Source organism: Podarcis gaigeae (genome assembly GCF_964106915.1).
Source record: "Podarcis gaigeae genome assembly, chromosome: 6".
Taxonomy (NCBI): domain Eukaryota; kingdom Metazoa; phylum Chordata; class Lepidosauria; order Squamata; family Lacertidae; genus Podarcis; species Podarcis gaigeae.
This window is the reverse complement of record NC_139682.1, coordinates 42096223-42120870: the sequence shown is the minus strand read 5'-3', so window position 1 is coordinate 42120870 and position 24648 is coordinate 42096223. Positions and strand designations below refer to the sequence as shown.

The following is a 24648-nucleotide window of genomic DNA, read 5'->3' as shown; positions in this document are numbered from 1 at the left end:
AGGGCGCCACTGAAATTTGAAAGCCCCAAATCCACCGCTGCTCCTATGCTAACATGGAGGTGGACTTTTTCATTGCTTGTGCCAGTGCTGTGGAATGCCAAATCAGAGAGCCCTGTTCTAGTAATTTGACATCAGCTGTGGCTCTAGGCTTGCCATATGTCAGGAAAATTCCTGACATGTCCTGATTTTGGGGTGTAAAAATGGTGTCAAGGGGAATTTTGCCAAACTGGCAAAATGCCAGGGGAAACCCGGATGTATGGCACGACAATGGAAAAAGTATTGGAAACAGCTCAAAATGCTTAAAATCACCAATTTTCTTTAAAAAACTCAACAACTTTGAGGGCGTCAGGAATTTTTAAAAATATGGCAAGCCTATCTGACTCAATGCAAGGCAAGGCCTTCTTAAAATGTTGCTCAGCTCCTCATGAGCACAAGGCATTTTTGCATCTGGCCTATTCACTTTCATGGCATGTGGGTTGTGGAGCAAGCTCTTCATTATTTAAAGGGTTAGGTTGTGGCAAGGGTGTGAGGAAGAATGAGTGAGTTCTCAAGAATGAGCAAGTGTCAGGGTGAGGTTTCTCTTAACAAGAAGACTGGTGCAGCCCAGCACTTAGAAGGAAGAAGAGACTGGACCAGATTGAATTGGAAGATGACGACAGCAAATGGCTAACTGGACTTGTTTGTCAACCACTGAAAGGGTGCTTCCGGAATAGGTGACGAAGAGAATAAACCGAAAGCTCTAATCTTATGCACGCACACACACACACACACCATGCCAAGAGAAGGAGGAAGATTTGCTAACTAGCCTCAACCATTCATTTGTGATGGCAAGAAGCGTTCCATGTTACTAAACAGAGAATGAATGGAGAGAAGAGCCATTCAACATAGGTATGACTCACCCTCTGCTGGTGATGAGCAGACATAGCAAGTTGAAGAAAGAGGATCATTTTCTGTAGTGGTACAACAATGCATAGGACATCTCTTGGGTTCCAAGTTCCTCAGTGTCAAATTAGCAGATGATTTCCAACTCAGTAGCTTCAAGCAAGAGTCTCCTTTTGATACTTTTTTTTAAAGTACTGAGCAGACTAGAAGATGTTCAAGTTAAGGAGCCATTGATGCTGCAGGTTCTGTGGTAGTATTTTTCAAGTAAAGGCAGGGGGTGTAGTTAGTTGCAGGGCTTGTTCCTGGTTTTGCATTTCCAGTTAGTGACCCATGTGCAAGTAAATGGGGGAGGGAGGGGCTTGTCTTTAAGCAAAACCTGTGAAAGGGAAGGTCATTTAAGAGTATGCAGCTGGAGAAGTTTTAGGTAAGTAGGTGACAAGTGTTACCCTATTGATTCTGTTACTTTCTCTGCTGCACCAGTTCTGTACAAAGCAACTCTTATGAAGGACTGGAGCAAATGCAGTCATATTGCAGGGCCCAACTGTGCTCTTGTTAAGGTAAAGGTAAAGGTACCCCTGCCCGTACGGGCCAGTCGTGTCCGACTCTAGGGTTGTGCGCCCATCCCACTTAAGAGGCCGGGGGCCAGCGCTGTCCAGAGACACTTCCGGGTCACGTGGCCAGAGTGACGAAGCTGCTCTGGCGAGCCGGCACCAGCGCAGCACACGGAAACGCCGTTTACCTTCCCGCTATAAAGCGGTACCTATTTATCTACTTGCACTTAGGGGTGCTTTCGAACTGCTAGGTGGGCAGGAGCTGGGACCGAACGGCGGGAGCTCACCCTGCCGCGGGGATTCAAACCGCCAACCATGTGATCGGCAAGCCCTAGGCGCTGAGGTTTTACCCACAGCGCCACCCGCGTCCCTGTGCTCTTGTTATTTGTTAATTAATATATCACTTAACTGTCAAGGAGGCTTCTAAGCAGTTTACAAGCATAAAACCAGTTACAAAAAAAAAAATGAGCACACAAAATTTAAAATGCCAAATGAAGCAATTTCATCAAAACATAAAAATAGCCATGCACGACTAAAATATGCACTATAACAACCCCGTTTAAACAACACAACAATTAAAAAAGTTAAAACAGCAATTAAAATAGGAGGTTCAAGTCAGGCAATCGGAGGAATGCTTGTCTAAACAGGTGTGTCTTCCAGAGCCAGCAGAATGCCAATTCTGATGGGACTTCTCATATTTCAGCAGAGAGACCATTCCACCACCCTGGTACTACCAGTGAAAAAGTCCACCTCCAAGTTACCATAGGAGACAATGGGTTAATGTTGTGTGTTCTGGCTGGTAAGTAAGGTATACAAATACTTAGTCACTGCTCCCAGCAAGACATGTTGTGGCATCATCAGAATTATGGTTCCTAATGACTTGAAGTCCACCACTGTGTGGAAATGTTGATGCACAAAGCTACGTCCATGGTTGTCGGAATATTTCTGGAGCTCATGAATGAACTGATCATTCCTCTTCTTAGTATTTGATGTTGCTGTTGTTAACTAAATTTGATGTTAATATTTATTGGAAAACAATAAAAATCAGCTTGTTTTTAAAAAGGCATGAATATTTATATGTGAATGACCACACGGAGACAGATTTGCAATTGTTTAGTTAAATATTTTGGCTTCTGCCTTTCTCAGCAACATCATAGGAATTGCAAGATGATAGTTTTAGAGAACTCGTATTTTCATATATTTTTAGTGTTTGACAATACCCTCCTAGGATCTCAAACCTACTTGGTTGCTTTTAAGATTTTTTTATTAAATTTGTATACTGTTTTTCATCTGTAGATTTCAGGGTGGCTCACAACATAAAAAAATACAATATAAAAAACACGGAATAAATAATAAAAATAAGAACAAAAACAAATCAAGAATTCCCCACTCTCACAACACATTTAAAAGGGTATTGGATGGTAATCAGCTAAAGGCCTTCCTGAAGAGGAACATTTTCACCTGACACCTGAAGGCACCAGGTGAACCTCTCTAGGGAGAGCATCAGCACTGGATTTTGTAACTAAAAGGTGGCTATTGCCACCTTGTGGTCATAGTCATTTTCACCCTTAGATACACAAACCTCCACCGAATCTAGCTTTCAGCCTTACAATGCTCTGTGTGTGCATGGTGTTTTTATTCCCTTGAGATCATGCTTTATGAAGGCTTGTGATGAACATAGATTGGATTAACCTTTTCCCTTCCTTGGTCCCCATATTCTGCCATTCCAGTTTTTCAGCATCTTGGGCCATTTCACACATTACAACTACAACTAATCCAGAATGCAGCAGCTAGACTGGTGACTGGGAGCGGCTGCTGAGACCGCATAACACCGGTCTTGAAAGACCTACATTGGCTCCCAGTATGTTTCCGAGCACAATTCAAAGTGTTGGTGCTGACCTTTAAAACCTTAAACGGCCTTGGCCCAGTACACCTGAAGGAGCGTCTCCATCCCCATCATTCCGCCTGGACACTGAGGTCCAGCGCCAAGGGCCTTCTGGCGGTTCTCTCACTGAAAGAAGCCAAGTTACAGGGAACCAGGCAGAGGGCCTTCTCAGTAGTGGCACCTGCCCTGTGGAACGCCCTCCCACCAGATGTCAAAGAGAAAAACAACTACCAGACTTTTAGAAGACATCTGAAGGCAGTTCTGCTTAGGTAATCTTTTAATGTTTGACACACTATTGTATTTTAATATTTTGTTGGAAGCTGCCCAGAGTGGCTGGGTATAAATTATTATTATTATTATTATTATTATTATTATTATTATTATTACATCGTAGCAAACCTGAGTCTGCCATCAGTGTACACTCAGCAACCTATTCTGGATATCATGACAAATATGCTCCTACAAATCCAAGTGTGTAATTCACACATTACACACACACATAGTGTGAATTACTCCAAAATCAGCCCATTCCTACATAGAAACAATTTCCTAATCCTCAGACTTTTTGCTGATCTCAGTTCTGCTACTTTGGTCAATTTAAAGCTCCTTCTATATTATAGAATCATAGAACTGTCCAGTTGTAAGGGACCCTAAGGGTCATCTTGTCTCAACCTTTCCTCCAAGTAGCTCAAGAAGGCATACATGCATCTCCCAACCCCCACCCCTCTCCTTTTATCCTCACAACAATCTCAGTGAGGTAGGTTTGGCTGAGAGGCAGTGCCTAGCTCAAGGTTGCCCAGTGAGCTTCCTGACCAAGTGGGGATTGGAACTCTGCTCAAGCTCCTAGTCTTGACACTTGGACCACTGTACTAAACTGGTGCTAAGTTTAACATGCCTTCTAGAGGACTTAAAGAGTTATTGGCACATTTTGTAGCATTTCATTTGGCTTAACTAGCAGATTCATTGTTTTCCCCACCTCTTCAGAGGCAGTGCTCACAACATGACTGCCACAAGGAGACTGAACTGCTTCTTCTTTGATATGATCAGAGATGGGCAGGTTAGCGGAGAGGAGAAAAGTGAACAACATGGTATTGGAAGTGGCATGCCTAGGAAGAAAGTCATAGAGGACAGGACACATTTCTATCCCACTTATCCATGTTAAAGCCATCTGAGCAGTTGGGATATATGCCCAGGGAAAGCAAGCCCTAGCTGAAGGTCCCACACAACCAATCAATTGGTGGGAGGGAGGGAGGGAACGGAACCAATCTTAATAACACACTCACTATCAACCAGCCTTTGTTTAATACTAAATAAGCTGTTGTGCTGATTCCCAAATACTAATTTTTATACAGTATATTGTATAGTATATAAGTGTTTTTCCACAGGCAATGGCAGTAATACTGCACAGCTCTGAAACCACCAGTTGCCCCCATTCTTCCATTACAGGAGCTATATATCAATAGTCCAGACAACAGGAAAGTAGCTTGCAAAGTATTTATTACTTTTACAGATTAGTTGGAAATTGTTTTATTATATACAGAAATATAACTTTAAATATAAAATCCCAATGAGATACAATCAAATTCACTTAAATCTGTATAAAGTGAAAGGTTATCTGGCTCTTAACTTTGCCTTCCTAAAACAATATAAAAATAAAATTCTGATCAATTACGGTTTTGATTTAAAGTTTTAGAAGTAGTGGGTTTTCATGACTTGTTCAGAAAAAAAACGAGCTGAAAGACATACTTCATTGCCACATTTAGCACCATTAAATGTTTCTAAAGAAAGAGAATGGACTAATTCTATTTCAGGAAGTCTGCTGTCCTGTTTTTTTGGCTTCAAATTGAGAACCAGAATCTCCTTTCTACCCAGTATTCTGCAGGTGACTAGTAAAAAACAGTAATTAAAATAGTATCAAAGTGGGAAGATTTTCTATTTTCAGTGTAATCATTAATCTATAGAAAGATGACCCTGCCACTTTGTAATGAGCTGAACACAGGAAGATGGGAGATGCACTTTGCTAGAGAAAAGGGGGAGGCTACACATATTACTAGCATCTATTCTCATATTGTCTCCAAATGAATGCAGCCTTTAAAAGAGAAAGATTCCCTTGCCCCTCCTCATTTAGCCTAATCCAGAGTTCAGATTTTACTTAGTCCCAGGGAAATGTATACAAGATTGCAGTCATAGCACAGATCCAGATCGATTAATGAAATTCTACAGCAGGCCATTGCCGACAACTCAACCTGCTTAAAAAATACTTCAAAATAAGCATTGTCTAAAATAAAGCATACTGTGAATGAAAGCTATAAAAAATCAGAAACATCTCTGTATCAGAAACACCTCCCTCCATGTGTATTGTATTGATTTATTTTTGTAAAGAAAACTGCTTATCCAATTAGAATTTACAACTGAAAAAGTTCAGGGTATAAATAGGGCAAAATGGTTCAAATTAATGTTTGTGTGGCTTTAAATCAGAAGGAACAGAGCACTATTTTTAGTTGCACTATTAAGAGTAGCATACTGAGCTTTACTCCAAAATCTCTGGACTCTGAGCTATTTTATCTAGGCCATGAAGTCATTGTTTGTAATACAAACACGCATCCAACTCTTGGTAACACAAACAGAATTTTTGACCAATAGCTACATAATGTGATGCATCCCAAATCACATGAATGCATTAAGAATTAGCTGCTGAATTAGACTTGCAACCAGTTATGATGCTATTGTGAACAATTGCATTAATACTGATTTTTTGTAAACATAGCTGATGGGAATTACAAATTGTTAACGACTAAATCCTATTTACTATGAGTGTAGATATATCTGTGTACTAGAGCAGACACTAATCAAATTAACATCTTGCTTTATTCTTTTCACAGTGCTCAGCTGATTATAGGTGCCTGTATGAATTGGGGTTGTAGCCAAAGGAATGCTATGTCACAGTCTCATCAGTGTAAGAATTTCCACTTGTGCCAATGATACTGCCCCCTAAATCTGTTATAGGAGTTCTCCTAACCCTCCAGAGTAATTTGGGGATGGCATTAGGTGCAGGTGGGGGAGGAGGGGGGGAATCCTATTATATAAGCAGAATTCCTTGCACTAACAGGATGTGTTAGCTGGGCACTGTCCAGGAAGTATAAGCAGAACTGTCTTAGAATTTAAGCAATCCATTCTTAAGAGTGACACTACAGTTACCTTCTTTCAGCAGCCTAAATTCAGGTTGTTGATCATAAGAGACAAGTATGGTACAGTTTGAGAGGCAGATTATTGCAAATGACTTGGAACAAGCAGATACTTGAAAACTAAAGATGTAACAAACATGTATCATTCTTGTCTTTTTGAACATTAGAGACTGTATGAGAAATACATACATATAGGATGGGTAATGTTTGATTCAAGAATGATATACAGTGGAACCTCGGGTTGCGAACGTGATCTGTGTGGGAGGCACGTTCGCAACCCACAGCGCCGTGTCTGCGCACACATGGGTTGCGATTCAGTGCTTTTGTGCATTCGTGAGTGCCGAAACCCGGAAGTAACCCGTTCTGGTACTTCCGGATTCGGCACGGTGCGCAACCCGAATTCACGTAACCTGAAACGTCTGCAACCCGAGGTACCACTGTACTATTATAAGATTTGCAATTTCTATTATACACAAGCGCTAAAATAAAATGAAGAGACTGCAATATGCAAACTTTAAATCAGAACTGCATTGATGGGTTCCAAACCCAATAAATATACTTCAAAATATTTTCCCTTTTAAAAAGTGCAAAAAATCCACACTCATACATTTGTCTGTCTTATATGTGAGAGAGCACTCTTTGCACATGCAGAGAGAAGCATCTCTGGATTGGCTTCTGCCAAAGCAGATACACTTGGCTTTAGAAGGGAACAGTTATGCACTAATCATGCCTGATGATACCAAATGGAGCCTGCATCCATACACATACAGCATTATCTGTTGCAGAGTACTGAGATGCAGCATTAAATTACTACTGCCCCCCAACTTTTACATCATGTAGGCAGCTGCCATTTTAATAAGAAGCTCATGTGTCATTAAAATGCATTACCCTTTTATTTTTATACTTTATTAAGGTGCTAGAAAACATAATTTCACAACATTTCCTGGAGTCTATTAAATATTCGCTGCCTGTGCTCCATTGTTAAGCAATATCCAATAGCAGCCTCAGTTTCTTGAATTCGTTTATGGAACCGGCACCCATCACGTGCAAATTCTTCCCAGGGTCCTTTCCGATCTTCCTCATTGCTCACATAATACTCAGTAACTTCTTCAAGGAAGGTCACCTACATGAGACAAAGTTAGATCAAATAATCAACTTGCATTTAAATAGCATCTATTTTAATTCTACATTTGTTTTTAAAGCGCAGTAAAGGAAAATTAAATACACAGTTACCAAGTATTTATCACCTAGGTGAGAGGACTAAACTGTGACATTTGTGCAATACATTTTATTCATTTTCATGTGTATTAAAGAGATCAGTGCTTGTGGGTTAAGGGGCACAATAGATAGCAGCCATGAACAATACTGAACCGCTGGCCTGCTCTTTTAATTAGGCTTGTCGGGCCTTTCCATTTGATCCACAAGGCCATTTTGGCCAAGCCACACCTACCCAACTTGCAGATAGTTATGAAGGAAGTTTCCAGATGTCATATGATGGAAGTCAGCAAAACTCACATTTAAATTCTGATGTGTTATGAAATCTTTCCCCAGCTTGACAAAAATGCACTCACAGCACTATAGACGAACACACAGAACCAATCTCGAATGTTGGTCTTCTTCCAAGGCCAGTATGAATCAACTGTGTCAGAAGAGACCATTTATTAAAAACATTTACGACTACACTGGTACCTCGGTTTACGAACTTAATCCATTTCAGAAGTCCATTCTTAAACCAAAGCCATTCTTAAACCAAGGCACGCTTTCCCTAATGAGGCCTCCCGTCGCCGGTGCCCTTCCACTGTTCGGCTTCTGTTCGTAAACCGAGGTAAAGTTCACTAAGGGGAACACTACTTCCGGTTTTACGGAGTTTTTATACCAAATAGTTTGTAAACAGGGCTGTTCTTAAACAGAGGTACCACTGTGTATGGCTGTCCAAGATACATCAAAGGAATCAGTCTATTATTATGAACTGCTGTGCAGACTAGGGCTTTTTCATCTTGCTAAGCAATGTCTTTTTCTTCCCATTCTGATAAATATTTTTTATTAATCTGAACATTATTACCCTAGTGTTACTTGTGGATTTCTCTCTAAGGACTAACATGGCTGCTTGCCCTTTCCCCCTTCTCTTTAAACAACACTGCAAACACTGCTTGTTAAGCAGTCTTAATCAACTATTACTTAGGCAATTTTACAGCTAGAAATTATGAATTTAATACTTCCTTTTATGAATTCCTTAATCTGTCAAGATTAGAGCATGTAATACACACCCATACATATTTTATAATATCAGGTCCCTTAAAGTTTATAATAATCTTCATTCAAAAAGTGAGACACAAGAATCCTAGATAGTTACATCAGCTTCTGCCTCTGCTTTATGCTTTCTTGCCATTTACATCATTCCAAGGTATCCTCCAGGGCACCATTACCAGGTCATGTAACATTAAGGTATATATTGCACACAGATCCTTGTTCGTTTACTGTGTCACTAGAAAGAAATACACAAGGGGGTTGAATTTGTTTTGAGAGAAGTCACTGTGAGCGATTTACAGGGAAGGTTGAGTTAAAATGTGTAATTTCACCACTCCAGGGATTTCTGAAATTCTATGTTTGGTTAACAGAAAGGTAATCCATGTATATCTAGACACCATGAATTATTATGCATATTTTTTTGCTAAACATCCCTTAGTTCCTAACTCTATTGCAATCCTTTATATCAAAGATCAGCTGGGCAAGGCAATCCCAACCTTGGCTCAGAACAGAAGTGGAAGGGACAGACAAGCTGTTATGACAAGCTGGTGTTGCATTCACACCTAAATCAGTCAAATGCTGTCATGCCCTTCAACCCCTCTCTGTAGCCAGAATGCCATTTTGGGGCTTTCTGCATGTCACCACTGGCAGAGATGCTGAAGGTGGGTGAAACAAGGAGTGCCATGCCAGCAGGGTTAGCTGAAGAGATGTCTCCACCCAGTCCAACATCCTTCACCTAGTCCAACCCCCTCGCATTATAACAGGAGTCAGAAAAAAACAAGTGTAGGCTCCAAAACTAGGCCTGGGAAGACTGGGTTGATCACTCTCTCTGTGTGTAACCTATCATACAGGATAATATAAATAAAATATAATATAAATTAGGAGGAACCATGCACTGGAGCTATTTGGAGAAAAAGAAAGATTAAAAACTAAAAGTTATAGCCATTGCCTAGAATAGAATTTTGATCTAATTATAAATACTCCCTTTTAAATAAAGAAAACAACAGAAGTTTTGTGATAATTATCTTGATTTTGTTGTAACTGTACAATGAATTTTAAGGTAATACATCATGGGGAATGCATAAACAAATAGCAACACAACTAAATGAATGGAAAGTTCCAGCTTGTCCTAGCTTAAGGCCACTTGCCCTATTCCTAAATAGAGCAAGTTTCCTGATTTAAAAACACACAATGTATTTGTCAGTTCTGAAGACCCTGAAAGTGTTTATTCTGCTGCAATTACGTGCACCTGCTAGTTATTTTGCTGAGCAGCACAAATAACTACAGCAAAACAGACTGTTTCAAACATGACTACACAGATGAATACTGCATTCTAATGTGTCAGAGAAGAGTTCTCCTTTCTCAGGTTTCTACATTGAACAGTGCTAAGCTGAAGTATCCACGATGATTAATAATAATTTTGCACTACAGCATTCTCCTAGGAAAGTTAGGTGTGACAGAACAACATTAAGCAAACAAAGCATGAGTCAAGTAATTATATTAAATTCCTCAGAAAGCCATGGCAGCTAATCATTGTTAGCCCCAAACAGACTGGAGGCTTGAAAGAACAGACTGGTGCACAAGGAGGCCCACACTTGCACTACTACAAAGCATTTCTAGCTTTGTTTCAAATGGGATTTATCAAGGGAAGGCGGGGAGAGAATGGAGTCTAGGATAAAACAGAGTGGCTGAATTGTGACTGAAAGTAGAGGGTGCACAACTCCTGCCAGTCACATGGAGCCTGTCACCCATGAGTCAACTCCCCATTCTTACAAAATCTACAATATGATACAATGCAATGAAAGGAAGGGAAGTTCTGAAATGCAAGACAAGTACAGAAGTGGAAATAGTAAGACAAGTAAGCATAAATCACTTTGAAACAAATTTAACCCCTTCATGTGCAGCTTTGTAATTTTAGTACTAACTTGCATTGTTGGTGCAATGCTAGCTTTGGAGGAAATCTCCATTCTTCTAAGAAACATGTGTGTATCCCATTCCCCAATACATACAGTGCTCCCAAATGTGATTTCACAATGTGTGCTGCAAGTGGAAGATAAAGACAAATTCTTGCAAGGCATTTTACATTCTTATTCCAGCCACAGGATTAATTAATCTACAAAGCAGTTCTATGGAAATTTATCCTGGCCCCATGATAGCCAATTTGGGATACCCAACGTGATACTCTATTTTAAGCTCAGTCCTGGGCAAAAAAAAAAAAAAGTGTACTATTTTAGGAACAATAATTTCAAAGAAGTAGAAAGAACAAGTCAGCTATGCCAGGAATTACCACATTGTGACACCATAACTTTAGTAATTTAGGTCATAGTTCAGTAATGGGGAACTTGCACCTCTACAGATGTCATTCAACTACCATTCCATCATCCTTGACTTCTAGCCAAGCTGGTTGGGGCTGATGAGAGTTGTAGTCCAAAACATATGGAAGGCCAGTTTCCCCATTACCATTGTAGGCCTCCCAGAACTTACTTTGGTATAGAATCATAGTATTGTAGAGCTTGAAGGGACCCTGAGGGTTATCTAGTACAACCCCCTACAGCCATATGTTTAGCTCTGTGGTAAGCCACTCTACAGGTCAATCAGGAAGGATACACATATATATTTAAATGGCACCTCCTGCTTGCATAATAAACCAATGTAAAACATACCTTTTTCTTCTTCTTACACTTTCCTCTAGAAAGGACACCATGCTTCACATTTTCCGTAACCTCAGTGTCTCTCTTATTGATCAGGTGCACTTGACAGCTAAGTAAGATGCTACACTGAGAGGGTCCAAGGCCTGTCCCTGTCGGTCCTTTCAAGCCACTTTTCCCTTTCTTTTCTGCAGTCTGAAACTGTGCCTTGAAATTGAAAGGGTTGTAAGGATCCTCAGCGTTACAGAAAGAGTTCCACAATTTCAAGTTTTCCGATTCATCCACGCTGCTGGACTCCCACTCATCTTCCTCCCAGGAACTTTCAGTCCACGAGGAAGTATTCTCTACCTCCTCTGACTCAACAGGAGGCGCTTCCTCGGGTGTGTTCCCAGCAGTTCGAACAGCTGCTGTGAAATTCCGAGGATCGTAAGGATCTAGGCTACAAAAGGAGTTCCACAAGTGAATGTTTTCCCCATCCTGGCTGGCGGCATCGGATTCGGAAAGGGAGCCTTCGCTGTCAAACCCGTCGTCGTCGTCGTCTTCATCCCCTTCACCGCTCGAGCCTTCTTCCTCCCCATCGCTCTCCTCCCCGCTGCAAGCACCCCCTAGGATGTAATCGATCAGTTTGTTAGGACACGCAGGCCTAGTCACCGCAGGGATATCTTGCTCTATGTCCGAGTCCGAGTCGGACGGGGCCTCGGAAAGACCCTCCTCCCCGCACGGATCCCCCGCACCAGGACGCCCGCAGGCATCCCCAGAGCCTGGGTGCTCCTGAGCTTCCTCCTCACGGTCATCTGCAGGCAACGAGTCTCTCGGGGCCCAAGAGTCCGGCTGCTGCTGCTGCTCTACCTCCAAGCTATAGTAGCCGCCGTCGGGGTCCTGCGCGTCGAGCCCGGCCTTGCTCCCGCGCAGATGCACCTGCTGGAGGATCTCGGGGAGCTTGGAGAGCGCGGAGCGGGGCTCGGGCAGCTCCTCCCAAGCAGCGCTGAGAGGGCCCGGAAGCGAGCCCTTGTCTGCAGCGCCGAGCACGTAGGTGGAGGAGGAGGAGGCGACCAGGCGTAGCTGGTGCTGGACGGCAATCAGCGGCGGCAGCCCTGTGGCGTGGGCCTCGGACTGGAGCCAGAAGAGCGGAGCGGCCTGGCCCGGCACGAGGCGCTGCAGCAGCTGCGAGAAGAGCCGCAGCAGCGAGAACGGGGCGTCGGCCTCCGGCTGCGGCGGCAAGGCGGTGGGGCGAGCGCCGAGGCGAGGGGCCGCCTGCTCCCGCTCCCTGCTCGGCTCCATGGTGACGGGTGCGCCCAGGGCTGTTCACCTCAGCGCTTCAGCCCCGCGTCGCCCGGCCGCTCCGGCGGCCTTTCGGGGATGGCTGAGGACGCGGCGGTGGCTTCTCCCCGGCTTGGGCCACGCCATATTCCGTCTCGGCGGAGACCGGCGGCCGCTTCGGGGCTGGATGAGAGTCGCTGGTTTGAAGCGAGAGGAACAAGATGGCGGCGAGAGAAGGGCGCAGCAGTTAGGCCGCTGGGCGGGAAGACCCCTCCTTTACCGAGCGCAGGCGCACACGCAGCCCCCCTCAGCAAGCGCGGAAGCGAAAAAAGCGTCTCTTCTTGTCACCTGAAAAGGGAAGATTAAAGGCCGGGTGGCGCTTCGAGTAACATCCGGGGAAGCTAGATAGCAGTCGGCTGCTCGCGATTGGTTCCCTGCACACTCGCGGCCCCGCCTCCCTCGAGGGAGAGCGAGAGAGCGCACTTTGGTGACTGAGCGCTGGCGCAGGCGGGCGATTGCATCAGCCGGTTGCTCTTCTAAATTGTTAGAGGGTTATAGAAACATTCTGCAACGTTTTTGTTTTTTAAAGGCGCTTCATACCTGTTGAGGTGCAGCTTATTAGCAAAGTTCCATTCAAAAGAAATGAAGATCAAGGAGGAAGAGGAAACATCTCCCAGTTACTTACCTCAGAAATCATACTATTTAGCAGCCTTCTCCAACCCGGGGCCCTCCAGATGTTTCTGCACTACAAACCATGTCATTCCCCAAACGTCAGCCATGCTGATGGAAGTTGTAGTCCAAAATATATGGAGGACAACAGCTCGTGGAAGGCTGCCTTATATGTTCATAGCAAACTTGTTCTCCAGGGATGGTGCCTTCTGTAGCCAGAAACGGTACCATCCACACACAAGGTCCAAGGTATCAGCAGGCGTCAAAACCCCAAGGTTTTCAGAAGTACATAAAACCAGCCCAATGCAATGCTGGGACTGGGATGGAAAATATGAGGTGGGATGATGTAGAGTATCTTGGCTTGTGGGTATTATCAATAGGAGTACCCCACATTGCAAGGGTGGCCAGATACAGAAGACAAGTTGCCCTTGCTAAAATTCCTTCTACAAAGTTGTCACAGCTGCAAAGCCTGAGCCTCTGTCCTCTTTTGCATTTGGTCCCCCTAACTAATGTTTGGTTTATGTCCAACTTGTTCCCCAGATTTCAAAACATCGTACTTAGGAAGCACTGTCTGCTAATAATTGGTGGTGAACTGCCTTTGTCTAGCCAGGCTTCCCCCATCTCTGTATGAACAGCAGAAATAAGTCAAAGCGAAACAAAAAAATGTAGAAACGTACACTTAAGGGCAGAACAAAGATAAGGCTGCTCTGCAAACAATGATAACATACGGTTAGCTACCCCGCCAAAGGTCAGTTACGCAAGAGGAGCTAATAGAGATAAGATGACCTTGTTGCAGCGCTAAGGAGCATAAAAACTACTACGATGCATCAGACTAAAGGTCCTTCCAATACAGCATTCTGTTTCCACTAGTTTGCATTTGAGAAGCTCACAAGCAGGAGGTGAAGGAAACAGCCTTCCCTTGGTGCCTATTGTTAATACAGTGGTACCTCGGGTTACATATGCTTCAGGTTACATACGCTTCAGGTTACAGACTCCGCTAACCCAGAAATAGTACCTTGGGTTAAGAACTTTGCTTCAGGATGAGAACAGAAATCATGCTCCGGCGGTGCGGCAGCAGCGGGAGGCCCCATTAGCTAAAGTGGTGCTTCAGGTTGAGAACAGTTTCAGGTTAAGAACAGACCTCCGGAACGAATTAAGCACTTAACCCAAGGTACCACTGTAACTGGTTCTCGGGAGGTGTGTTGAGGTCAGCTGCAGCAGGTCATTGGTTTAAGAAGGGTACAAGCCTTTTAAGGCTGTCATCTGTGCAAATCAGACATACTTCCACATAACCATACATCAGGGGTTGGCAACCTGTGGCCCATAGGCGGCAAGCGCCCCACGGGGGCAGTTTAACCAGCCCACGAGCTGCTCATGAACTGAGCAGCCTGCTTGGCAAGTCCCCATGCGATGCGCTAAACCAGCACAGCATGGGGACTTGCTTCTGTGGCACCAAAAATTGCATCTTCGCATGCGTAGATGCCAGAAACGACGCCTGCACATGCCCAGACGCCGGAAATCACACCATGCGCGATCCGGCCCACAGAGAGATCTCCGTGGGACTTGACCGACACAGGCAGGTAAAACCTTGCTGACCCCTGCCATAGATAGTACGCATCCCTTTCTTGCTTCAATGGAGGTGTGTGTGTAGAAATCTCTGATATTTGCATATATGGGCTGCAGCCTACTGTATAAAGATAAGGGTCACATCCGTTGCTTTGCCTGCTTCTTACCTCTTGCCACACCTACTTTTCCCTCCAGCTCTGCCCTCCCCTGGAAGTTAATTCATAAGATTCTGTTACGCACCAAATCAGTCTCCACAAGCAGTGCAAGATTCCAGGGGTTCCAGTCGCTTACCCAGGGTTGTGTTTCCATTGGGAAGATCGAGGCACATATACTTGCACATATATCCATGCAATGCTAACCAACAGTGCACCCTTGCAGGGCTGGTTTTACCAGGAGGCAATTGCTTCAGCAGCAGATTCCAGAGGAGATGCCATGCTTCTGCCTCCCCTTCTTTAGAAATAACATAAAATAATCCAGGCAGATGTACCATTCTGACTGTGCTTCAAATATAAATATTAAAATTTATCATGCACTGGAGATTTGGTAACAGTGCAATCCTAAAATTGTCTACTCAGAAGTTAAGTCCTATTGAATTCAGTGGGCCTTCCTTTTGAGTTGACATGCATGTTGTTGTTGTTGTTTAGTCGTTTAGTCGTGTCCGACTCTTCGTGACCCCATGGACCAGAGCACGCCAGGCACTCCTGTCTTCCACTGCCTCCTGCAGTTTGGTCAGTAGTTTGGTTAGTAGCTTTGAGAACACTGTCCAACCATCTCGTCCTCTGTCGTCCCCTTCTCCTTGTGCCCTCCATCTTTCCCAACATCAGGGTCTTTTCCAGGGAGTCTTCTCTTCTCATGAGGTGGCCAAAGTATTGGAGCCCCAGCTTTACGATCTGTCCTTCCAGTGAGCACTCAGGGCTGATTTCCTTAAGAATGGAGAGGTTTGATCTTCTTGCAGTCCATGGGACTCTCAAGAGTCTCTTCCAGCACCATAATTCAAAAGCATCAACTCTTCGGCAATCAGCCTTCTTTATGGTCCAGCTCTCACTTCCATACATCACTACTGGGAAAACCATGGCTTTAACTATACGGACCTTTGTTGGCAAGGTGAGTTGACATGCATAGGTTGCATTATAAAAACTGTCTTGAACATATTTACTCATGGTTGCTACAAAACATTTTGTTAACCACACTATACTGGTGATCAGCTAAGTGCTTTCTTTTAAGCATAAGTCATATTGTCATATGAGATGATTAACCAATTTTTAAAAGTTGTGGCACGTGTGCAGGTTTGAAACTCACATAGGTCATTAGTAATCCAATTACTTTAATGTTACAGGCATCCTGCTTATAGAGATCATATGGTAACAACACATAGCCATTGCCTACTAACCTGTGACTGTGATCTGAAGTATTTGAAGGAACAGAATGACAAAATTTGATTCTGTTATTTACATGGTTTTAACACACACGTCTTCTTTAGGGAGCTAATTTACATGACGCTACATTACAGTTGCCTGTGTTCTTTATTTTCTGCCAGGGAATCTACAACAGGCAAAAATTCAACAGGTGCAATATTCCCAATTATTTCATCTTCATGCCAAGAAATGCTATACCAGTTGATTTTCTGCCTATCATGCACCCAACCACCAAACGAACAGAAGCCTTTCCCAAAAAAAGGATGCTACTGGAGAGGCTCAGAGATAATCCAGGGTTGTTTTTACAATCTAGGATTTAGGTAAGAAAATATTTTTCTCCGTGGCCAAGTGGTCCAGTGGTTAAGGAGCTTGGCAGCATCTCTGAAGGCCATGGGTTCAAGTTCTGCTTATTCTCACACTGGATGGCTGCCTCCAGTTCACTCAGAAATAAAGTGACATCTAAATTGTGCCAAATTTATCTGTATTTTGATTCCTGCATTGCAAGGGGTTGGACTGGTGAGTCCTTTCCAACTTTACAGTTCTATGATTTAGTTGCTACTCAACCTACCACAAAGGAGGCTATTAAGAACTGTAGGCATGTGTCTGATGTGCGGACTTCCTATTGGCATCTGGTTAGCCACTGTGGGAGACAGAATGCTGCATTAGATAGAACTTCAGTCCAATCCAGCAGAATTTTTCTTACGTTCTTATGACACTGAATTAGCACCTGGGCTATTCTGAAGCAGCCCGAGTTTCCATTGCCACATAGCTATTGGAAAGTTACTTTCAGCCCCAATCTTTAATGTTGTTGTTGTTCAGTCGTTTAGTCGTGTCCGACTCTTCGTGACCCATGGAGCAGAGCACGCCAGGCACTTCTGTCTTCCACTGCCTCCCACAATTTGGTCAAACTCATGCTGGTAGCTTCGAGAACACTGTCCAACCATCTCATCCTCTGTCGTCCCCTTCTCCTTGTGCCCTCCATCTTTCCCAACATCAGGGTCTTTTCCAGGGAGTCTTCTCATGAGGTGGCCAAAGTATTGGAGCCCCAGCTTCACGATCTGTCCTTCCAGTGAGCACTCAGGGCTGATTTCCTTAAGAATGGATAGGTTTGATCTTGCAGTCCATGGGACTCTCAAGAGTCTCCTCCAGCACCATAATTCAAAAGCATCAATTCTTCTGCGATCAGCCTTCTTTATGGTCCAGCTTTCACTTCCATACATCACTACTGGGAAAACCATAGCTTTTACTATATGGGCCTTTGTTAGCAAGGTGATGTCTCTACTTTTTAAGGTGCTGTCTAGGTTTGTCATTGCTTTTCTCCCAAGGAGCAGGCGTCTTTTAATTTCGTGGCTGCTGTCACCATCTGCAGTGATCATGGAGCCCAAGAAAGTAAAATCTCTCACTGCCTCCATTTCTTCTCCTTCTTTTTGCCAGGAGGTGATGGGACCAGTGGCCATGGTCTTTGTTTTTTTGATGTTGAACTTCAGACTATATTTTGCGCTCTCCTCTTTCACCCTCAATAAAAGGTTCTTTAATTCCTCCTCACTTTCTGCCATCAAGGATGTGTCATCTGCATATCTGAGGTTGTTGATATTTCTTCCGGCAATCTTAATTCCTGCTAGGGATTCATCCAGCCCAGCCTTTCACATGATGAATTCTGCATATAAGTTAAATAAGCAGGGAGACAATATACAGCCTTGTTGTACTCCTTTCCCAATTTTGAACCAATCAGTTGTTCCATATCCCGTTCTAACTGTAGCTTCTTGTCCCACATAGAGATTTCTCAGGAGACAGATGAGGTGATCAGGCACTCCCATTTCTTTAAGAACTTGCCATAGTTTGCTGTGGTCGACACAGTCAAAGGCTTTTGCATAGCCAATGAAGCAGAAGTAGATGTCTTTCTGGAACTCTCTAGCTTTCTCCATAATCCAGCGCATGTTTGCAATTTGGTCTCTGGTTCCTCTGCCTCTTCTAAATCCAGCTTGCACTTCTGGGAGTTCTCGGTCCACATACTGCTTGAGCCTTCCTTGTAGAATTTTAAGCATAACCTTGCTAGCGTGTGAAATGAGTGCAATTGTGCGGTAGTTGGAGCATTCTTTGGCACTGCCCTTCTTTGGGATTGGGATGTAGACTGATCTTCTCCAATCCTCTGGCCACTGCTGAGTTTTCCAAACTTGCTGGTATATTGAGTGTAGCACCTTAACGGCATCATCTTTTAAAATTTTAAATAGTTCAGCTGGAATACCATCACTTCCACTGGCCTTGTTATTTGCAGTGCTTTCTAAGGCCAATTTGACTTCACTCTCCAGGATGTCTGGCTCAAGGTCAGCAACCACACTACCTGGGGTGTATGAGCCATCTTTAATGTTAGGCAATGATAATCTCACTCTTCTTAATGTGAACCTATTTAGTACCTATGTACAAATGATCAATGGCTTGGGAATGTTCTGCAGCCTGATCCTGGATCAAACACTGCCACTGGAGACTCAGGTTTCCTCAGTGGCTACTTTTTCTAGCTACAGTTCCCTCTGGACAGATATGGCTGCTGTATGTCATGCTCTGTTAACTTCCAAACTGCATTATATCAATGGACTCTGAGTGGGGCTGCCCTTGAAGATGACTCAGAAACTTAAATTGCTCCGAAATGCAGCAGCCATATTACTGGCTGGGGTTCTGTTTAGATCTCACATAACCTGTTGCATTGGTTGCCAGTTTGTTTTTAGGCCCAGTTCAAGGTGTTCACGTTAGTGTTTAAAGCCCTAAAGGACTTAGGTCCCTGGTAATTCAAAGACCACCTCCTCACCTACTGACCCTTGACCTATTGGTAGTTCTGCTGCCCTCAGTAGAGGAGGGGTGGCCCAGGAAAGGGTATTCTCTGCGGTACCCTCTAGATTGTGGAACTCTCTCCCCACAGAAGTGTGCCTGGCAACCCAAGTTTCTGACAAATGTAGAAGATGCACTTTGTTAAACCTGGCCGTGAGCAATGAGATGTCTCTTTTTAGGACCCTCCCTATTTCAGTCAGCATAGACAATATTGAACGAAATGCACCCAAGGTCTGACCTGGTATAAGACAGCTGCCTATGTTCCTATGACAATCGCAGTCACTGGGCGAGGTCCTACCTCAAGTACTTTCATCAAAAGAACATACAGATTATAGGACCTTTAGCAGTTTCCCTCAAACTCTGGAATATCCTCCCAATAGAAGATGCAGAGCTCTTCCAATCTAATTCTTATCTAATTCAAAAAAGAATGCAATTTATTTTTATTGTGGAGAGCAACTGGCTTTTGAATAATGCTGGGCAATCTTTATTTTCTGCTTACCCATGATTTTTTGCTTTTGGAGATGCGATTCTGGGGCTTTTCCATTAACCTTTTCTTCGTAAGCTGCCCAGGCTACAAAAAGACAGCATGAACATTTGGATAAATGTGTGAATAAAAATTGCGTTGTGGGGCATTTTGTGGTGGCCTGCCTTTAATAACTGCACAGAAGGGGGAATAGATGAAACTGCATCCTTACTACACAACCACTCTCAGCACAGGTTTCCTTCCATTTGGAATCTGGAAACTCAAGTGATTCTGGCCCCATCTTCCCAGCATGAAATCTCTGTGTATTATTTTCTAACTACATCCAAGTGGCATGGTTTCTAACAGCCACTGTCTATGGCTATGTTTCTCCAGATTCCATCAAGCTCAGTCACTTCACAGCACCTGCCCTTTGTACCTATGGCTGACGTGTCACTCCACAGTACTTTAAATGTATGCACTCTTGCTAATTAGGCATTGTAGGAATGTGCTGCGGTGATTATGACTGATTCAATACCCAAGCCTATTAAAGTATGTATTATCTTAACTACCTAGTAACATAGCATCGGTAACAGATTGCACGGCTATTACAACAGCCTTGTGGCATGAATGTGCAAGCAGTGGTAACTATGGATGCTTCCAGTGTCTTTGCACTATATTACATAGGATGCAATCAGCTTTATAGTCTCCTTTCTCTTTAAGCCTCCTACATAATTTGATTTGATACTGCAACATGTACAAATACTGATGGGCCCTCTATTGACAGGCTTCTCACTGTCCAGGGGAAGAAGGGTGATTGGTCATCCTGTCAATATTTAGGCACACAGAGATACTGTTTCCCGGGTAAGCCAGACAATGGGACCACATTTCAGGTTGGTGTTAAAGCCTGCAAATGTTTTGAATCCAAATATATGGTTGAATTAAGAGAGCAAAGACGCAGAAGCCAACCTGTTCTTGCAGATCCTGCATATTATCTCCTCTCCCAAAATGCACTGTGAACAGGATTACGGACAAAGGTAGACCAAGTGGGAAGGACTGATCAACCTGGTGCCTTCCATATTATAGGACTACAACCCCCATTGCCCTTGACCAGTGGCCATACTGGCTGTGGCTAATGGTAACTTGTTTTCAAACACTGAGTATGGGAAACTAAAGGTCAAATGCCTTCTCTGAGCTGCTCAGTCATTACTTTTCTAGACAGCCCAAATGCAGCATCCTGGCCAAGCATCAACTTACCAAAATCTATTTGGGGTTAATGATGCTGCATCTCTTTGAAAAAGTCCATGCTTGCTTTATAACCCCAACGCTGCAAAGGATGAGACGACACAGTTTCTACTGAATTCCATTTCCTTCTATTTATTTACTTCAAATAATGCCACCATTTTACAACAGAGGAAGGATCCAGGGATCTGTGAGACGCCGTCTCTCCCTCGTTTCCTACAGAACAGGTGACATGAGCAGGCCAAGGTTGTCTCACGTAGCTGCTTATCTGACTCTGAAATCCACCTGCACTTGTGCAGATTTTTTAAAATCCAAGTTTCAGGCAAACCTTGATCTAGAGAATGGTTAAAAAAACTTGGCTTATACCTCTCAGATACAATATTTTATTTTTTTGTTCTTGAACCTGAGAAACGTTTCATCTGTACAGGAGTCCCTGCTGTAAACAAACAGCTCAGGCTAGCTAGAAGATGACAAACTCTGAGGGAGAGGGCTAGGCCCAATGGTGCAAGGCTCCTGTCTGAGATGGGAAACATCTTCCCCTCCATTTTGAAGTGCTCTCTTTTTCATTCAAGGAGGCAAATGGCAACCCGCAAACAGGACATCCTTTAAGAATGATTCTTAAAAGAGAGAGAAAAACGATCCAACAACACACATTCTGGTCTTTATATAATTGCAAAGAGACAAAGGTTTAAAAGCTGGCTATTCCCCCTCCCCACCTTTCTATTTTTTTTTAATTTTACACAGGTTTACTTCTCAAAGGAAAGGCTACAAAGGAACAGCTCATGGCCACCTGGCCTACAAAAGGCATTGCAGGGCAGTGGGTATATGCAAAGGTTTCAGTAAGTCATGGGTGCTCAGTGGCAAAATGCCAGGTAACCTTTTAACCGGGTTTCCAGCTAGTTTGCCTTTTCCTTTGCCTCCCACCCACTAGCTCAGAAGAAGAGCCTGCGGTGACACTGAAGATGAGAATCCTGAAAAGGCTTTAAGTATTCGCTAATGTAATCTGGTTTCAGGCAACAGGAAAGAAATGGCCGTACACAGGAAACTGTCACAGAGGCGGTTTGGCTAATTCAAGGAACCCATTTTCCAAAGTCACAGCTTGGGAGAAGCGAGACCAGGAAAATCGCTCTGATTCCAAGATGCAACGTAACCGTATTTAATCAGTTCCAGCTCCTCAGACTGGCCAGATGTGCAAAAGGCAATTCAGTTCAGTCAAGCAAGGAAGTAAGGTGGAAATATCACATAGCTCTTCAGATAGCTGCTATGCCCAAGGCCTTAGTAGGTGTTTAGAATCAAGAGGAATATGGTTGCCTTTTGCCTCCTAAGACAAGTCTAAATGTTAGTCCAAGAGAGCATGCCTTTTAGGTTACATCTCCAAGCAGGAAATCGAGAACTGTAAGCTCTTCACATATATACATTACATAGCTCTCCTTTGGAAGCAAATTCTCCAAGATGGCTTGAGTTGGACCACACCAGCTCCTGTCCCAGAGATAAGGATTTCATCTACCATTTATATCCACCCCAAACATTTCCCCTCCCGCCCCTCAAGTTCTTATGCACACATTCCTTTATTTACTTAAAACAACAACAAACAACAACAACTTTTGAGGAAGTCCAGCAAGAATCTCACTGATGATATATCCTGCCTAGAAAAGCTTCTCAGCATGTGCTCCTATGTCCCATCTGGACTGAAATCATTTGTTAATTTTCTTAAAAAATTAAAATATACCAAAGAGGGGGGTGCCCCCTATTATTTCGCCCCCCCATAAGTCATTGCTCCCTTGACACAAGGAAAATGTATAAAAAGGAAAGTCTATGGCAGCCATTTTAAGTCATAAATGAATTTCCTATCATGACTCCACCCCAAAAAGCTCACTCTCCACAGGAAATTAACCCTTCATTTGCAGAGAAACTTAACATCCGTCCGTCCTTATTTGCAGGAAACTAAATCCTGTCAGATACACCAGGATAGAACTCCTGGAACATGCACCAATTCCCAGGGACTCCCATGGGGCCAGAGTGGTTCCAAAGACACAGCGACTGCCTTGCTGCTCCTCTTCACATGGTCCCGTGACTCCTAGAGCCCAGTTCAAACCAGCCCATCTTCTCTTGTGTCAGATCCAGGTCCCGCAGTCGGATAATGACCTCCCCAAGGAGAATGTTCTCCCAAAAGCCCTCTTCACTCAGGACACTCAGATGAAGTTCCCGCTGGTGGAGGTCTCCTTTAGGAATCCCATCATAGACAAGCTGAAAGATACAGGAAGTTTCAGGACATGAGCTAAAACTCACTCACACTCTCCTTAGAAAGGTGGAAGAAGTAGTTGCCTAGAACAGCAGTCTCTGGCCTCTATAGCAGAAGGCCAGACTATAGTAATTCTGTGTATTCTTCAGTAATACATATGCATCTTAATGCAGACGCCCATCTAGTATATATTTTTTCTAGCATTTAGACCTAGGGTAGAAATCTGTCAGAGAAAATGGAAAATGATAAATGTACACACGCACACACGTATAATACCGAGTCTTTAAGCTTGAACTAATTCAACTATGACAGCAGTCTTGATAGGAATTTTAAATAAAGGAGGGGTGTTTAATCCCTGGCCCAGGAGCATGTCCTGGCCCCAAGTAAATTCTGACCTCCCCAAGACCCCCAAATTTGACAGCAATGGCAAGGGGGGGGATTAAAAGTAGACAGTGCTAATGTAGGTGGTTTAAATCTCTCTGCCCACCCCAATGCCCTGATGGGGAAGCAAACCACCCCCTCCCTAACCCGCATGTGTGAATTCACACAACTGAGTGTATGGGATGTCCACATCCCCTGCTGGCATGCTTCCGCCAGAGGATTGGCCAAGGGTGCAGGTGGCTCTCAAGCCAACCCCCCCACCCCCGCTTTCTATTGTAAGGCTATATTGTAATAAATTGTCCATGCTGCCACTCCATAGCAACATTAATAGATTTCCAAGAGATGTATAATGGAGAATCAGTTCATACTGTCCCCTACCCTGCAATACATTAACTCAAAATATGTCTGGACTTTTTTTTTTTTTTAGCAGCTGGATCTTTCACGAAAGAATGTTGGTTTTCATAGCTAATTAATTGTTCGATAGCAACTGTGGGTTGGAGGTTTCCCACCCACCCCTGCTTTAGCCTGTAAAGACAAGGTGTGCGGCAGCATACCATTTCGTTGTAAGTAGGGTTGCATGTTTTTCTAGCGACTTTCGTTTTCCTCTTGGTGGTTTTCTGGGGATCGGGCAGAAGGTAGATCTTAACATACGGGTCGGGATCACTGCCATCTTGAATAGGCTGCTGGAAGAGAGAAAGTCAAGCCCAGTCATCAGTTGTTTGTGCCACATCAGGCTGCAGAGATTTGAAAAGTTTGGCCAGTGGCTGCCACTGGGACATAGACACAGTTCAGCACTTACCAGGCCTCGGATATGCATCACCATGATAAACAGCTTGTTGTTCTTGTAAGAAACAGACAGCTTCACCTCCCCACCCAGTTTTCCAACAGGTTGGGACCATGATGCATCTAAGAATAAGGAACAGGGAGCAGTGTTGGCATGGAAAACTACCATGTCTACTGGCAAAAAAAAGAGAGGAAAGGCACTACAGCCACAGTAAACAGGTGTTAGCGCCTTTCCATAAAGGCCATCTTCTGGAAAACTTACTATTATTTTTTAAAATAAAAAATACAAACAAAAACAATAAAATCAAAATCAGTACTATATTATGCCTCTGTTGCGCTTTATACTGTTTTAATTAATACAACATCTCTCCTCTGCACTACCCTATACCTGCATAACATAGTTTAATGA

General features: G+C 43.6%; 2 protein-coding genes across 3 annotated transcripts in view; both read right to left on the bottom strand.

Annotated features, from left to right (window-relative positions):
• Positions 1 to 4798: 4798 nt before the first annotated feature.
• On the bottom strand, positions 4799 to 13133 carry PPP1R15B (protein phosphatase 1 regulatory subunit 15B). Its single transcript, XM_083745292.1, has 2 exons — positions 11414 to 13133; positions 4799 to 7626 (listed from the first exon to the last, which is right to left on the bottom strand). Exons 1-2 carry the CDS (start codon positions 12677 to 12679, stop codon positions 7435 to 7437), a joined length of 1458 nt encoding a protein of 485 aa, XP_083601418.1. The 5' UTR covers positions 12680 to 13133; the 3' UTR covers positions 4799 to 7434.
• A 7808-nt stretch (positions 13134 to 20941) lies between these two features.
• PIK3C2B (phosphatidylinositol-4-phosphate 3-kinase catalytic subunit type 2 beta) overlaps positions 20942 to 24648 on the bottom strand; it is a 90635-nt gene continuing 86928 nt past the window's right edge. For both annotated transcript variants that reach the window (XM_083745657.1, XM_083745658.1), the window contains 3 exons: positions 24256 to 24362; positions 24011 to 24139; positions 20942 to 23080 (listed from right to left, as the gene is read on the bottom strand). In XM_083745657.1, the coding sequence (XP_083601783.1) occupies positions 22892 to 23080; positions 24011 to 24139; positions 24256 to 24362 (425 nt within the window). In that variant the 3' untranslated portion in view covers positions 20942 to 22891. The remainder of the gene's footprint in view (positions 23081 to 24010; positions 24140 to 24255; positions 24363 to 24648) is intronic.

Coding starts and splice junctions, on each gene's coding strand:
- PPP1R15B (XM_083745292.1), bottom strand. CDS start 12,679: ATGGAGCCGAGCAGGGAGCGGGAGCAGGCGGCCCCTCGCCTCGGCGCT. Junction 7,627..11,413: donor AGTGTAAGAAGAAGAAAAAG/GTATGTTTTACA, acceptor TGTCTCATGTAG/GTGACCTTCCTTGAAGAAGT.